Here is a 14,647-nt window from a genome sequence, read left to right on the forward strand (position 1 = left end):
TTTCAGAAGAAGACCTACCAGTGCATCAAATGTCAGATGGTGTTCTACAGTGAATGGGACATCCAAGTCCATGTGGCCAACCACATGCTGGGTAGGAGATAACTCTTTTTGTTGTATTCATTCAGGCAACACTAACACTAACGAGGCCACATAACATTTTCCCACCAGCCACTTTTGATATTAACTCCTGGAACAAAGTCATCCAAACAGTGTGTAATATCTAGGAAAATATGTATTTTTTTAAATTGTAGCATACATTTAATCAACACAGCTTTTAGGTGTGCAATATAATGTTGGAAGGCATACTTCATTAAGGAAAATTCACCAAATTTCACATCAAGTATTTGATTCATTGAAATACATTTTAGGCAGTGTTATCATATTTTTTCAAAAGCTGAATCACATACTCAGAACTGATGTGATATATGTAATAAAATATTTGACCCTGTCTCACTCAGGCTCACAAGTATCTGGATCACATCACCAAATAGGTGGAATTATTTTAATATTTTGACCATCAACTGCATCCCCAGTGTTGTGCATTTTTAAAACCCACCATCTTCATTTCCCCATGCATGTGAATGGTATACTATAGTACGTGTGCATGCCTGTGGAGCAGAATCTCTTCACTTCAAACCACTCTGTATGGAGACAGTTTGAAGTAGTAGAAATATACAGATTATTTAAATAAAAAAAATGCCAAAACAGATTTGATTGGAACTGTTAAAAAAATCCAAATATTATTCCACAATTTTGTTAGAAATCTCCACATTGCAACTGTACATTATTTTGTTTGTTTATTGCTCCTCCTCACTTAAGTAGTATGTTCAGATGAGTGAGATCTGAAAACAACATTTGGTAGAATACATTCATGCTCTATCGACGTCAAATCAACTGAACAAATGGATATTTGATTTTTATCACATTGTGTATCACACATTATTTTCCAAATTTCAAGTTATCTTTCATAAGATTCCTAAACAAAGACTGCTGGTGTAATACTAACCTCGCCATTTTCAAAACGTATTTACTTTTGGTTTTCATTTGTATGCAGGCAGAATAATTTGTAGAGAACAGACAATTGGAAAACAGGTTTTTCTTGCCTGCAGTAAGTAGGCGTCTGAATTCCGGTCTCACGTCCCTTTATTCATTCATTTATTCAGCTCGTTTGGCGGCTCTTTCATTACACTGCATTATCTGTTGTCTTCAGTGGGAGAGAGACTCATTGATCTGGAACCAAACCGCCTCTCTGTTTGGGACACGCTTCTAGGCGCAGGTGAATTTAAACACGGTGGGCAATTCTATCAGGACCGGTAGGCAATTCTATCAGGGACCCACTGTTTGTGCATAAACAATCAGAAGCATGTGATTTGTGATTTTGATGCTTCGGTGTATTTGCAAAAGAGAGAGACGAGCTGAGAGTGTGTAGGTGTGTATTTTGTATTCATCTTTGCGATCTGCTCACCCACTATTCTACTGGGGGTGCCTAATACAGTACCATGCCAGCATTAGTCCTTTCTCTCGCAAAGGCAGGCACGGAGCACACTGGGAGGGTAGAAAACAAACCCCCCTACTGGTTATTTTATGTCTGTCAGCCGCACAAGCACACAGTTCCCCCATAATAGTGGAATTCAGACAGCTTAAGATAACAGGAGGATAGGTGATTGGGTTATTGTCTGATGTCTCACTTCTCTGATATGCTGTTGCTTTGTATTCTACATGATCACGGGTTTCATCAGACTCCTCAAAAGGGTTTCTGTCACATGCATTTGTTTTGTGATCTCTAAATTATGGAGAAAAGAAAACTCATTGTCATGACGATTTGGTAGTGTGTTGTCGAGAAAGGACTGCATTTTGTGGAACCAACAAACAAAAAGGGAACAGAATTGAATAAAGAAAATATATTTCACACGAGGTATATGGAAAAAGGATGAGGTCACACCACTAACATTGATCTCTTGGTTTTATATATCTTCTGGAGAATAGGCCCCTTGTAGTGCAGGATGAGGTTACATTGAATCCAGCCTGTAATCACTGCAAAGCCAATTTGGGCCAAAAACACAGGAAAAAACACTAATTTGGAAAAGCTCTAAATACCTTCTCTACTGAAAAGGGGACACTTTCTCCTTTTAATGGCCATCTGCACAGGAGAGGGGAAACAGGGGGCTAGGGTCATCTCCGCTCAGCTGTCAGCGTTATTAGCGTAGGTAATGGAGCAGACGCTGGATTCATAGGGGTGTTGTTTTCATCCATGCCCCGCTCCATGGTGTCAATTCACACTGATAACTCTATATATAGTGATGTGCCTTGACATAAGCATAGTGCTAAGTGTATGGAACAACAAAACCTGAGACTGTCTCACCCAGACAAGTCCATATTAGCTGCCTTTGTAATACAATAGTCTCTCTAAACCAAGTGCACTCAGTCTCCACCCTCAGCTCCTCCCATCGGTCCAAAGTGCTCGTGGCTGCCTCTTCTGTACGACTGCCAGCACATTTTGATGCACGGATATTACACTACAACGATGGCGGTCCTGCTTCAGATATAAAGCGCAGCTCTGGTGCCCAGCTACTCAACATTTAGTATGATAATGGAGGTAAATGAAAGGGAAGGAGGTGGCCACGGGTGCAGAGGGGTGTGTTGAAGACCAACCCCAGCCAAGCCTGTGAACCGCCCCACGTGTTTTAAGATGGAGGCCGCAGCCTGCTAGGGCCCAGATGGATCAGTACACATTTGCTGTACAGCTGGTCGCTCTGTTTGGGGACCTGGTGTGATCCTCCTATGGAGAAAAAAATGATATCGCCACCATCCAAGGAGCAATTTAATAGCAAGCCAGAAGACAGCTGGCCACTCTTTAGTTTAGAGTTTTTTTGGCATGGCTCACTTACAGAATTGAGGGTGTCCGATTTTTCTCTAGAGACACACAGATTTATACAGCTTTCAGCTGCTGCAGTCACTATCAAACCTTTTATTTCTATTTTTCTTTGAGGTGAGAAAACAAATCTGTCCTGCAGTTCAATTTGCCATCTTGATCTGTAGTAATTGCTCTGGAAAAAATATGTATAATCAGAGTGCTTTTTTCAAAGTTGTCGTTTTTTTTTAGGAGAATGTTTGAAGGTCTTTCATTGACACAAAAGCCTGTTTGGTTTTATCAGCATGCCATCATGCCACCCCATTGCTTCACTTTGACCCCACTGTAAACTATGACATTTGGAGCCTCATGGGGGGCACGTTTGGCCCATTTATCGCACTGTTTCAAATGTCCCTGTGTGGATTTTCAGAGCGGTGACATGTTTTGAAGCACAGGCTCGGTCTTAAAGGGTTTTAAAGGTGAAAAGGGTTTGTGCTTTTCCATTATATCTGCTTTCAATCCAATGGTCATATCACTCCTGTCCATTCCAAACAGCTACTGCCAAGGTGGCAGTGCTCAGAAGGACAATTGTAAACAAACACACCAAACCACATCCCAGAAAAGTGTTTTCGGGGTCACCTCTACAGATTTTGTTGGGTTGGTGACAGCACTGAGCTTGAAGCCAAGTAAGGGAGGAGCCTTCTCTCACAGAGAGGAGCCGGTGGCCTGGACGGCCCTGGCAGAGGGGGGCACTGGAGGGGTGGAAAGGTTCGGGGGCGGAGAGGGAAAGGCACATTTGCTGTACAGCTGGCCGCTCTGTGTGAAGCGGGCACTGTGGGCCGTTACAGGGCTGGAGAGCAGAGCGAGTGAGAGGCATTTAGCTCTCCTCTAGTTTCTCCTCCTCCTTTCTGTTCTCTCTTTCTCCTTTCCCCTCTTGCAGTCCACCATCTCTCTATTTGTCCTCTTCCTCACTATGTAGCTTTCACATATTCATATTACCCGTGCTCCAACCTGGCAAAACATACTGTGTTGGCTGTCAGTAGGGGAAGGGACAGGAGGCACACTGTAACAGCATTTGAAGCTGGAAGGCTTGTTTTGTTTTCTTGCAAAGAGCCGCAAATTATCCTTGACACATATCCTCTTGTCTTTGGCCCCTAGACGTACTTGGCCAGTGTATGATGATTACATGGTCTCCTTTACTGTCTCTGTCCTTGTGGCAAAACATTAACAACTCAATTAAGTACTTGTGTTTTACTCTTCTTCTGGTACATATACAGAATTTGGGATTTTTTATTTTCCTATTATTCTCCTTGATTACGTACATCTGTTATTGTTCCCTCCATTTCTGGGACTCATTCATATACAACACACGCATGTTATCTGCTAACAAACATGGCCAAACATTTCTCATTTGACTCCTAGGGGGCTGGATCAGAGTCAGAACTCAATAGACAACACCGCACAGGAACAGGATCAATCTTATGAAATAAATAAGAGAACAGGCCTGGACCAGCCATTGGAAACAAAGGAATCCATGCGTGCCATATACTGAGTGTGATATCTGCCTGCTTTTATTAATTGGTGATTAATAACGCCTCTCTGTTCGTTAGCGCAGTCACCTCCCGTGCAGCCAAGTGTGTTGCTGCTAATATGCAATTATGCGCACCTTACTGCTCGTTACATTATACCTCTCCCTGACTAATGTGGCGTCCATGAGGAGAATAGAAAACAGAGTGAGCTGCGAAAAAAAAAAAAAAAACTATCAATAAGATTCTCACATTCATGGTGTTACCTACCCTGTCTGGGTGGAAACAAGAAAAAAATAAGTTTCTGACAAATTCCTGAATGTAACCAGGAGACTGCATTAAAAGTTTTACAGCATTGCAGAGACTGTTTTGCTCTTCCTGGTGTTTTTGTTGTAAAGCAGAGGTAATTGACATCACCATGGGGATGCTCTGTTGCTAGGCCAGACAAGCTCTGGCTGATGTGGTCCTTATCTATTGATTTTCCTGACATTTCCCCACACTTCACAGACTAGGCCAACATGTGAGAAAATATCTGATGCTCTCAGTTCATACAGCCTGTTTGTACAAACTCCGAGCGAACACTTGCTGCCCCTTACTGCATTGCAATCGGTGGGTTGATATCACCATGGCGACTCGGGGCCAATTCCTTTCAGAGATTGGCTGACCTGGGCCAATTATTCTAATACATACATTACAAACTAGATACAAAAATACACATTTGTATGAAGTCATAATTTTTCTCTTTGAATTTAAAGACATCATCTAATAAGGGCATGTACTTTTAGAAACCTCCTATGCAAGTCTACTCAGGGACTTGGGCGACCTGAATAAAAGGTAGGCTCTTCCTGTGCTTCTGGCTATGTTTTATTGATATACAGGAGGGATGTCTCCTTTAGAGTGTTAATGCCAACCCTTGTTCTGAAATGAAGCCCATAAATACTGGATGATCAGAATTAACCTCTGCATTTCTCTGCCTCCCTATGGTCTCTGAGATGTCACCAAGGCCGTAGGTGCATGCGCACCCTTGGTCTGAAGGGGTTGCTTAGCAGTCTGACTGGAGGGGGGCTTATGGGAGAAGTGCAAACAGACAGCCCTGCCTTAGTAAAGGTCAGAGCTGCAACCTACACCTCTCAAATCCCAGCCTGGCCCTGATGGGACCGGGGTTCCAAGCATGCCTAGAGATGCTTGTGGTAAGGGGGAATTACAGTGAGAGTGAAGTGGTGCGCTGCCGCTGAACTGCATTGCTTTCAGAGGTTGTCAGCACCAATTTTAGTGTGACAGATTTGATCTAACTTTGTGTAGTGGCTCTTACTTGGCACGTTTTTGGAATGACATGCACGCTGGGACACCAGTAGCTATCATATGCTACTGAATAGGAAAGAGTCTCAATGTCGTTCTCAAAATTGTTGTTAAGTACGCTTCATAGGGGCAGAGAGGTTTGTTTTAGAGTACAAACAGAATCCAAAAGAACACCCCAACAAGTTTTAGCCCTCTTTATGGTGCACAACAGTGGTTTAACAAAGTACCATGTAACGAATTACTATCCTCATCGAACTTTGGCTGTGTGAATGGCAGACAGGGGAGGAGAGGGGAGGGGGATAGGGTTCTGAAAGGCCCCCCAGCGTCAAAGCCTTAATAATCATGTGAGCAGCGCTGGACTTCATTACCCTCCTGTTCGACAGGCCGAGTGCCAGCCTGGATTGCTGGCTGGCTGTGGCAAGGTCAACGGCGGAGGAAAAACCAGTTACTGTGTTACTCTGGAGCGGAATGGAGAGGGGCGGCCATCTGTCAGCTCAGGCCTGCCATACCCGCAGAGCAAATGGACACGGGCGGCCAGAGGAGAGGCCACAGACACCCATAGAGCTAAACCCAGTGAGCATAACACTGAGGCATCGACACAGATCCAGCCAAAGAGCTGGGCCTTGATACCACTAAAACACATATAACACACACACACATAGCGGAGAAGATAAGGCTATCTCCAAGAAATTTGGCAGCAGGTTGTGTGTGTTTATGCGTGTTTGTTTTTAGTGTCAGCGCACTATTGGGCCCCTACTGTTTTAAGTCCAGATGGCAAACCATTTGATAAAAAGTTGATAAAAGTTCAGCTTGGCTTGCCAACGGTAAATGTTTTAATCATAGGGCCTTTATGAAGACAAACTACTTGTGAATCTAAGTGCAGAAAATGTTATTGCTTTAAGACCATATTTTGAATTTCAGCAGGGACCAAAGGCAAATTAGAAACTGGTGGAACCAAAATGTGTTTTTCTGACATTAAAAACACTAACATTAAATGTACCCTTTCTCGCTCTCTCTCTTTATATATATATATATATATATATAAACTCAGACCCTTTGCTCCTAGATATCAAACTTTAGTTTTAGTGTTTCACCTTGCTGGCTCTTTGTCGGCGTCTGAGTCTCAGCGACCCTCTCTGTGCGGACCTTTACAATGCCCTCTGGCCAACGTGGAAGAACCCTGTGGAATGTTCCAAAGCTCTCTAATAGGTTTCAGGTGCTGCGGGCCACCGGCCAGCCCCCCACCATCACCCCACTCTGTGTGTCTTGTGTGATAGGACTCCCTGCTCAACAGTCAAAGCACCGCCATTTCTCCTCTAAAAGAGAGAGGGCAGAGCCACGAAATGGATACCCATCGTTGTTTACTTTATAATCTTTGCTCCTTTTTGCAATAATCAGTTGTTTACTTCTTCAGTTTACTTTAAATTTGTGCATCTCCTCAAACTGCATTTTTTTCACATATGGTTGGAGTTCAAGCGGATGCAATTTGCATCTCTTCTATCCCACAACTCAGCACAGCTAAAGTTCCTCCTTGTTTTCCCTGTGTACCGACCCCCCGGCTTGAGCGTCAACATGCTCCGGAAAGCAGCGAGATGGTCCTGGGCGATTCCCCCCACATTAATGGAAATCACACAGGAACTCCCTGGATGAAAGCTTTATTAGTTATTAAGGTTTAATGTTGATATCAGTGCTTATATGTTTACTGGAGTGCATGGTGGTGCTGATGTGGAATCGTCAGAGAGGTGCAGATTTAGTAAGGAATTAGTGTACACCCAGGATTTAATTAAGGGGATCTATTTCCATCTTGTTAGAATGAGATAATGTGAGTGCTGCATGCATCGTAGGTTACCATATTAAATGCTGCTTCCTGTTACAGCCTTACATCTACTGTGCTTTATATTATAGAAAGTCAACAACAATCTATATTAGACTGGAAGAATTAAAGACAGCTTCGAGCATGCAAGCCCTCACTGTACATGAGATATTTTCGATTTGAAATAGATGTTTTGTGTGTGCGTGTCTACTCGTGTGCAAACTCAATTATGAGCTAACACACTCGTGACATTTCTTAAAGGTAAAATGGTAACACTTCCACTCTTTTCATACGTCTTGTTCCATTTCCAGCATGACAGTGGAGTGTGAACACTGAAGTGACATGGCCTTTTTGTCTCTCCATTTGTCCCACCACTGCCTAGAGACGCAAACCTTAAGCCACTCACTCTCTGATTAATCTTTAACATTTATAATTACTAATTAAGTTAGTAAGAGACTTTTAATGTAGTCCTCCTTCAATGGGGGGCAGAGAGGACAACAGATCATTAGCTTCAATAATGAACGCGGATGAGACAGATAATGGCCTATGATAGGTGAATACTGACAGTTATATTAAATGAGGCGCGTATATGGGAAATGCTGTAGCACTCATGGATTCAAAGGCACGGGGACACAAGGTCGTGAAGTACTCCTGTAACTCAAGAAGGCCTTCAGTACGTGGAAATCTTGGAGATAGTTTGTACTAATTAAAACATCTAAATGTAATACAGTCATGTCTATATTAGCATGCAGAATATGTATCATATAATGTATATCTGCAGTGCTAATTGCGTCAACCCCGATTTCAAGTACAGATTTTATTTATTTATTCACTCTGGTTTCATTGAGTTTTTGGGCTCCCTAATGTCTTCGGCGTATCTCATTATCACATTATTACATTAGTGTCTGCATTATACTGGTGGCTGTAAGTTGCTGCCCATTAAAAGAGTCATTTCATCTCCGTTTTTTTTTTACCTTAACGACGATGCTACTCTGGCACATTCCGCGAGCCTTCCCACTTTGGGGAAGGTGCTTATGCCATAATGATTATTATCATTAAGAAGATATTAATGTGCTTAGTGTTTGCGACCCAGCTGCTCATCATGGCCTGAGCTCCCTGCCAGGGAGTGGAAGAGAGTTCCTGCCAAAACGGACAGTGCACGTAGGCCACCGCCCACCTGTCCAGAGGTTTCAGGGTCAGTGGAGGTCACACCCACCTACCTCCCTGCCCTCTGCTGAACTGGAGGAGGGATGGCTCGGAACATAAAATTGGAGGAGATAAATTATGTTGTGTGGGATGAAGTTAAAGAGCAGCTACTGAGCAAATTCATGTAATTTTTAACAACTCAACTCTGATTGTAAGCACCTTCCTCCTATACAATTTCAGCATACATATTAATTATGGTTATGTTACTCTGCTGTGAGGGGAAGTGTGTGTTTTCCCTGCAGAGATTTATGCCACATAATTATTCATTACATTTCAATCTTGCTATTATTTCAGGCTATTCCGGCAGAAGAACATTACAGACTTTCTTTTGCATTAAAACAGAGATTTGTAAATAAGTTTTCTTAATTGATTTAATCAAAACGGCAATATTAAAGATACAGTGGCAGGATGTCGTGTTAAGTCTCCTGTTTTGAAACCTCATATACACACAGATAGATGGCATGGGGCTGAAGGCAGCCTGGCTCTGCCTCTTCCAGTTGCTCAGTTTTAAATTGCTGCTTCATTAGGGCTTGGAAAAGAAACCCATGGTTACATTTAATCAAACGAATCGGTATGGCAGACCCACATAATCAATCACAATCCTTATCCAATATGCTACATTCTGTAACTACCAAGCTGGCTTGGAGAAAAGTCAATTATGGCCCCTCTCTCTGCTCCTCTGCCGTGGTTGCTGTGATATTATACTGTTTCTGCCGTTGTTTTCATTATGCAAACACGGACTGTGTGCATCCACAACCTTATCCTATATTCATCCAGTTATAGTTCTCTTTTTTATACTGCTAGTTCTTGTATGATACACGGACTGGGGTTTGTTGGGGAGTATGATGTGCCATATCTGGAATAATCAAATTAACTATTAATGATTTTTGCTCTCCAACCAACACTTGTGTTACACAGTGGGATGCAGTCAGTGATGTTGTTCATATTTCATATGTTTCGTATCCATATGGATCTGTTCTCACTGTTTGCATCTGTAAGACACAGTTAATAGTTACTATACTGTTTCTGTTTCACCCCATATCCCTGAATACAGTGATATGAATGCAAAGATGCATCCACTGCGCACTAAGGCACACGCATGCCCACCCACACACAAACCCTGTAAACATGCCCACATACTGTACACACACTCATCCCTCAATCCATCAATCTGTTTCCTTTGCCTCCGCTCGTCTTGTGTGTTCTTTCTCCCTACCTTTTCACTTCAACGCTCAGCCTCGCACAATCAACCTGCTCCACATAATACACACAAGAAAAACGAACACAAGCATATACACACAAGGTAGCTAGGTTGGTGGGGGCCATGGCTGCAGCTCTTCTGCGCAGTCCCAGAGTGGCTCCCCGGGCTCGGCTGCCAGTTGTTTGCCAGCGTCTCCGGGTGGAATTCATTCAAATTAAAGCGGCCCGAGTCCCAGAATGCCTCGTCCCTCTCCTTCATCAGCATTCCGCCGATGAGAGTAATTAAAGCAGAAATTAATTCTGCTGTAAGCAGAGGAGCCACAGAATAACTGATATTAGAGGCTGGATGATGAATGCTTGGCATCAAGGGAAGTCTCAGGGGAGGAAGGGGAAATTCACAGATCTCTCTCTTTTCTTTCTTTCTTTCTTTCTTTCTTTCTTTCTTTACTTACTTCGTTCTGTATTTCTTTCTTCCTTCCTTTCTTTTTGTCTTTCTTTCCTATTCCCCCTTTCCTCTTTTTTGCTTTCTTGGCCCACTCCTGTGTTTTTATTCTTTTGGTTTCGTTTGTCTACATTTCTCACGTCTGTGCGTTTTTGTCTATACGTCTGCTTATTTGCCCCCTTCTCATCGTTACATTTCCTTCATCTTCTGTATAGCGAGGTCTGTCCTTTCATAGTGCATAAAGATTGTCACTGAGAGCCAAAGCCATTGGTTTTAAGCATGACTGAAGACATCGCGACGAAGCCTTCTCTGCTCAGTAACAGTATTTCACATTCTGTCAGCACTGGTGCTCTCATTTTCAGTCAACAGGCATATTAGAGTGTACTGATGCTGCAAATGCAAGCGCTTTGTTGTTGGTCAACAGAAGCCAACATGGGAAGTGCTTCCAGGTGAATTCTATAATACCAGGAGCACACTATTAAGTATCCCAGAATAAAATATAAATCAATGTAATTGTTAATCAGAATGTGAGCAACCATAGCAATGCATAATTATTGAATTAGACCATCTATATAGAGTGGCTTGGAGCGAAACACGGTGTATTATTTTCCAGACAAACTGTCTTTTTTCTCAGGCGTAGTTTGAGATTGAACCTGGAAGCTCTCCAGATGATGTGATATTCTACCCAGGATGATTCAATGATCCCCCATGTCCCCTGACACTTTATTTTTGGAATAGCACATCTTTAGCAAGAGCAGTCACAAGACTGAAAGACAAACAACTGAACTCATGAAACACGGAGGGTGCACGAGGCTGTCAGTGTGACTGTTTTCCTCTCTTAGAATCAAATGGAATTGAACAAAGGTTAGGTCTTTGGGGCTTTATGGTAATGTGATATACGATGCTGCCATGGAATTTGCCAATGCATGTCTTAGCACTGTCTGACTCCAAGGAGGGAGTGAATGGTAATTACGCTGACCTCTGCCCCTCCCTCTCTTATTCTGCCCTCTGGGTAAAAAGCCCGAGGAGGTAATAAACAATAGATAGATTTGTCTTGTTTGTATTGCAGCTGCTGCACTCTTAATGACACATGAGATTGGTCTTTATTTTGAAAATAATACATGCCAAGATCTGCAGGTAGTTGTATTGCATATTTAATTGGTCTGTGCAAGAATATCTCAATCAGATGTAAATGAATTGAAACTCAACCTGAGAGTTACTGACGGGTATTAAGAATTTAGAAGGCTGGTGTGGATTTAAAACACAGAATGAATGATAAGGGAGACCATTAAGGGCCAGAAATACAGAGGAGATGCTAACTGCAGGCAGGGGCTAAAACAACCCAAACCTGTTGATGCATCAAGGTGTGGAGGCTGAAAAGCATAGGAAAGACTTTACGGACATTCTCTAATAAGGATAAGTATGGCCGTTTGAGACATAGTAATTGTGGAGGAAACTTCTGAAGCAATTGGAGAGCTGGAGCTTTGATGGCAAACACTGCCGGTTTATTTGGAGCTTCGGCCGGAGAATTCACGGGCCACGGTTTGACCACACGGTTGAGATGCCACAATCAATTCTGAAGAACTCTACCCCAGACCCATGTATTTAGCTAGTTCAGAGAGAATAATCAACATGCTGCATAACAAGATAGAAGCATAACACCTCTATCAGGGAGACAAACCACTGAGAGCACAGCAGCCAAGGTTACAGGTGCGTGTGCTCAGTCAGGACAGTTTTAACTGATTCACTGGGTCAAAGTTATGGGCCTTGGAAATTATTTCCCCAACAGTAATTATGTTTGTATAGTTTGTAATTATTATCATGGTTTTATAAATACATCAGTTTTTATCTTGGTTTTATTATTTGTTATAAACATACATCTGATTTTTAGATAACAAGTCATTTCTAAGCAGCCATATTACAGTAATTGAAACAAACCCAATAATAATGTATGACGTATGAACCTCAATGCTAACATTTAATATTAAACAAATGGCGGATGTTTAATATTGTAGTGAAACTCCAAGGCACAATATCCAGCCCCAATCCAGTTTTCTCTTTCCACTCTCCTTTTTTATTTAGTCCTTCTTTGGGAAAGATGACATGAAGCATGAAGCAGAAATAGTAATCGTACGGTAAAGGCATTTTCTGTAAATTATTCAGTAACAGTGCCTTTTTATAGACACAATGTTTACCTATGGCCCTTACTAAAAGCTTGGTACCCAGCAGCAGTTTTCACAGTGTATCTCTGCAGTAGATCATATTGCTGGAGTGCATGATATCTCTCTCTTATCATTCAGAATGCCCTTATGAAAAGGGAGGGCATATCTTGATGTCTGCCATCCTGGAAATGGCAGCAGCATTGTTTGTTTGTCTACTGTGTTCCGCACACCAATAAAAATACACTTAAAATGAAACCTTGGTGTAACGATGACCTTAAGCGCAATGACACTCTTTCCCATAACATTGTCCTGTCCAATAGTCCAGAACTCCCCAAGAGGCCTTACAGCAAGTCTAGGAGGAACCAAATGAGAGAGAAATCGATTACTTTCCTCTCTCCACTGTCTCTGCCCTGGCTGAATTACTGAAACAAGATGCTGCACTTAGAGGAGTCTTTGGAGAGGCAGAGGGAGAGAGAAAGAGATGTGAGGGAGAGAGAAACACTTTTAGGGACATGGGTGCCATTTAGACTAGGACCATCTTCTCACAGAAAGCCACTAAAAGCAGTGAATGATCCTTTTCCTGTCCCTGGCTGGGAAGCGGTTAGCCTCTTGTGGTTAAGCGAATACAACTTACACTCAGGTTTGAGGTCAAGGCAAGATCATTAAAAAATATATTAATATCTGAAGACCAAGCCTATCAGTAATACAGATATGACCATCAATCCATCCTTCATTTGAGCAGAGCATATCGCAGTTATGGTGTGTCCAAAAGCATGGGATCAGGCCTCGTGGACCAAATCTGATGTTGTTTTTCAGACATCCTAATGTAAAATGGGTGTTGTTTAACATCCAAAGCAGGTTTTATTGTCTGAACTATGAAGATGAAAATGAATCCCGCTCGTTTGGTAGACAGAACGTGGTGCTTAAGGGACCCAATCCCTGTAAGTGCCATTAAGTGGAAATTGCCGTTCACATATTCCAGTGGTTTGATTAATTACACTCTCTATAAAGGCCCAATGAAATATGGGAAGCAAATTGCATTGTGTTCCTGTATCCTGTTATGTAAAAGCAGTTTAATTATTGACACATGTTTTGCCACCTGGCAGGGGGAAGGATGGTTGGACATGAATAGAAATCATACAATAGATGTTATGGACGGGTGGAGCTAGCACTTGAGATGCCATGTGTTTCTGTATCCGTGACTCATTTCATGTCCCCGTCTTCACCTCGCCTCAGGAATCAGAGCAGAGAGCAGACGTAATCAGCTGGATATGTCACAGTTGTGAAGGAAGCATTTTGTGAAAGTGACTGCGCTCTAAAATCCTGTTTAACTTTGTACGGCAGGACTGCTTTTTGAAAGGTCTCTTTTAATAAATACGTACTTAAGGGTGATATTTTGTGAAGGCTACACAGTCTCTCTGGGGGATAAAAAGATCACTGCTGGCTGTCTGTGATATCTTAAGATAGCTTTTTTTGATCAGAGTACGGGCTTAGACACTGACAAACTGGTTATTTGCACTCAAGGAAGCAGTGTTGGAAGACAACAATAAAATCTGCAAGTTTAACATAAATGTCTTGTTGCCCCTTTTCTCCCTTTTTTCTTTGTTCCTGGATAGAGTTTTCCATGAGCAGTGCCCTCTACTGCTTCTGAAATTAAATAACATCAGAGTGTCAGGGCAGTGCTTCCCTTCTGTTGAAGCCAGTAGTACTTAGGCTCCACTCTACTCTGTATTCTACAGTGTATGTGGAGGTATTAGCTCATAAAACCCTCCTACTGTCATATGAACCCACTGCCGTCCCTGAGCTCTATATGAACAGCAGGGCTCTGATACTTAGTCCCAAGCTGTTCCTGTTTGCCCAAAACGATCAGGCCTGGTCTCGTGCTCTCTACCTGATCTAGTTGACTGGGCTGTGTAAGTTAGGTAGGCAGTCCCTGTCTCTATCCCCCTCCTCCCTCCCAATATGCACTTGGACCCGGGCTCAGGCTGCACCTTTTGTGTTCCACAGGGATAGGGGGGCCAGATGGAGGAATTTGATTAACCAGCAGTGGAGGACCAAATGTTCAATTGGATACAGAACCAGTTGGAAGGCGGGTGGGAGCGAGGGATGAGGCAGGGTAGAGGGAGAAATCTAAAATGGCTGGTCATG

At 42.6% G+C, this 14,647-nt stretch overlaps 1 protein-coding gene across 1 annotated transcript in view; it reads left to right on the plus strand.

Moving 5' to 3' along the window:
• Positions 1–14,647, plus strand: part of LOC117488595 (zinc finger protein 521) — an 87,453-nt gene that overhangs the window by 41,386 nt on the left and 31,420 nt on the right. The window contains 1 exon segment of the mRNA XM_034137593.1: positions 7–91. Within this exon segment, the coding sequence (XP_033993484.1) occupies positions 7–91 (85 nt within the window).

This window comes from Trematomus bernacchii, unplaced genomic scaffold, assembly GCF_902827165.1.
Source record: "Trematomus bernacchii unplaced genomic scaffold, fTreBer1.1, whole genome shotgun sequence".
Taxonomy (NCBI): Eukaryota; Metazoa; Chordata; class Actinopteri; order Perciformes; family Nototheniidae; genus Trematomus; species Trematomus bernacchii.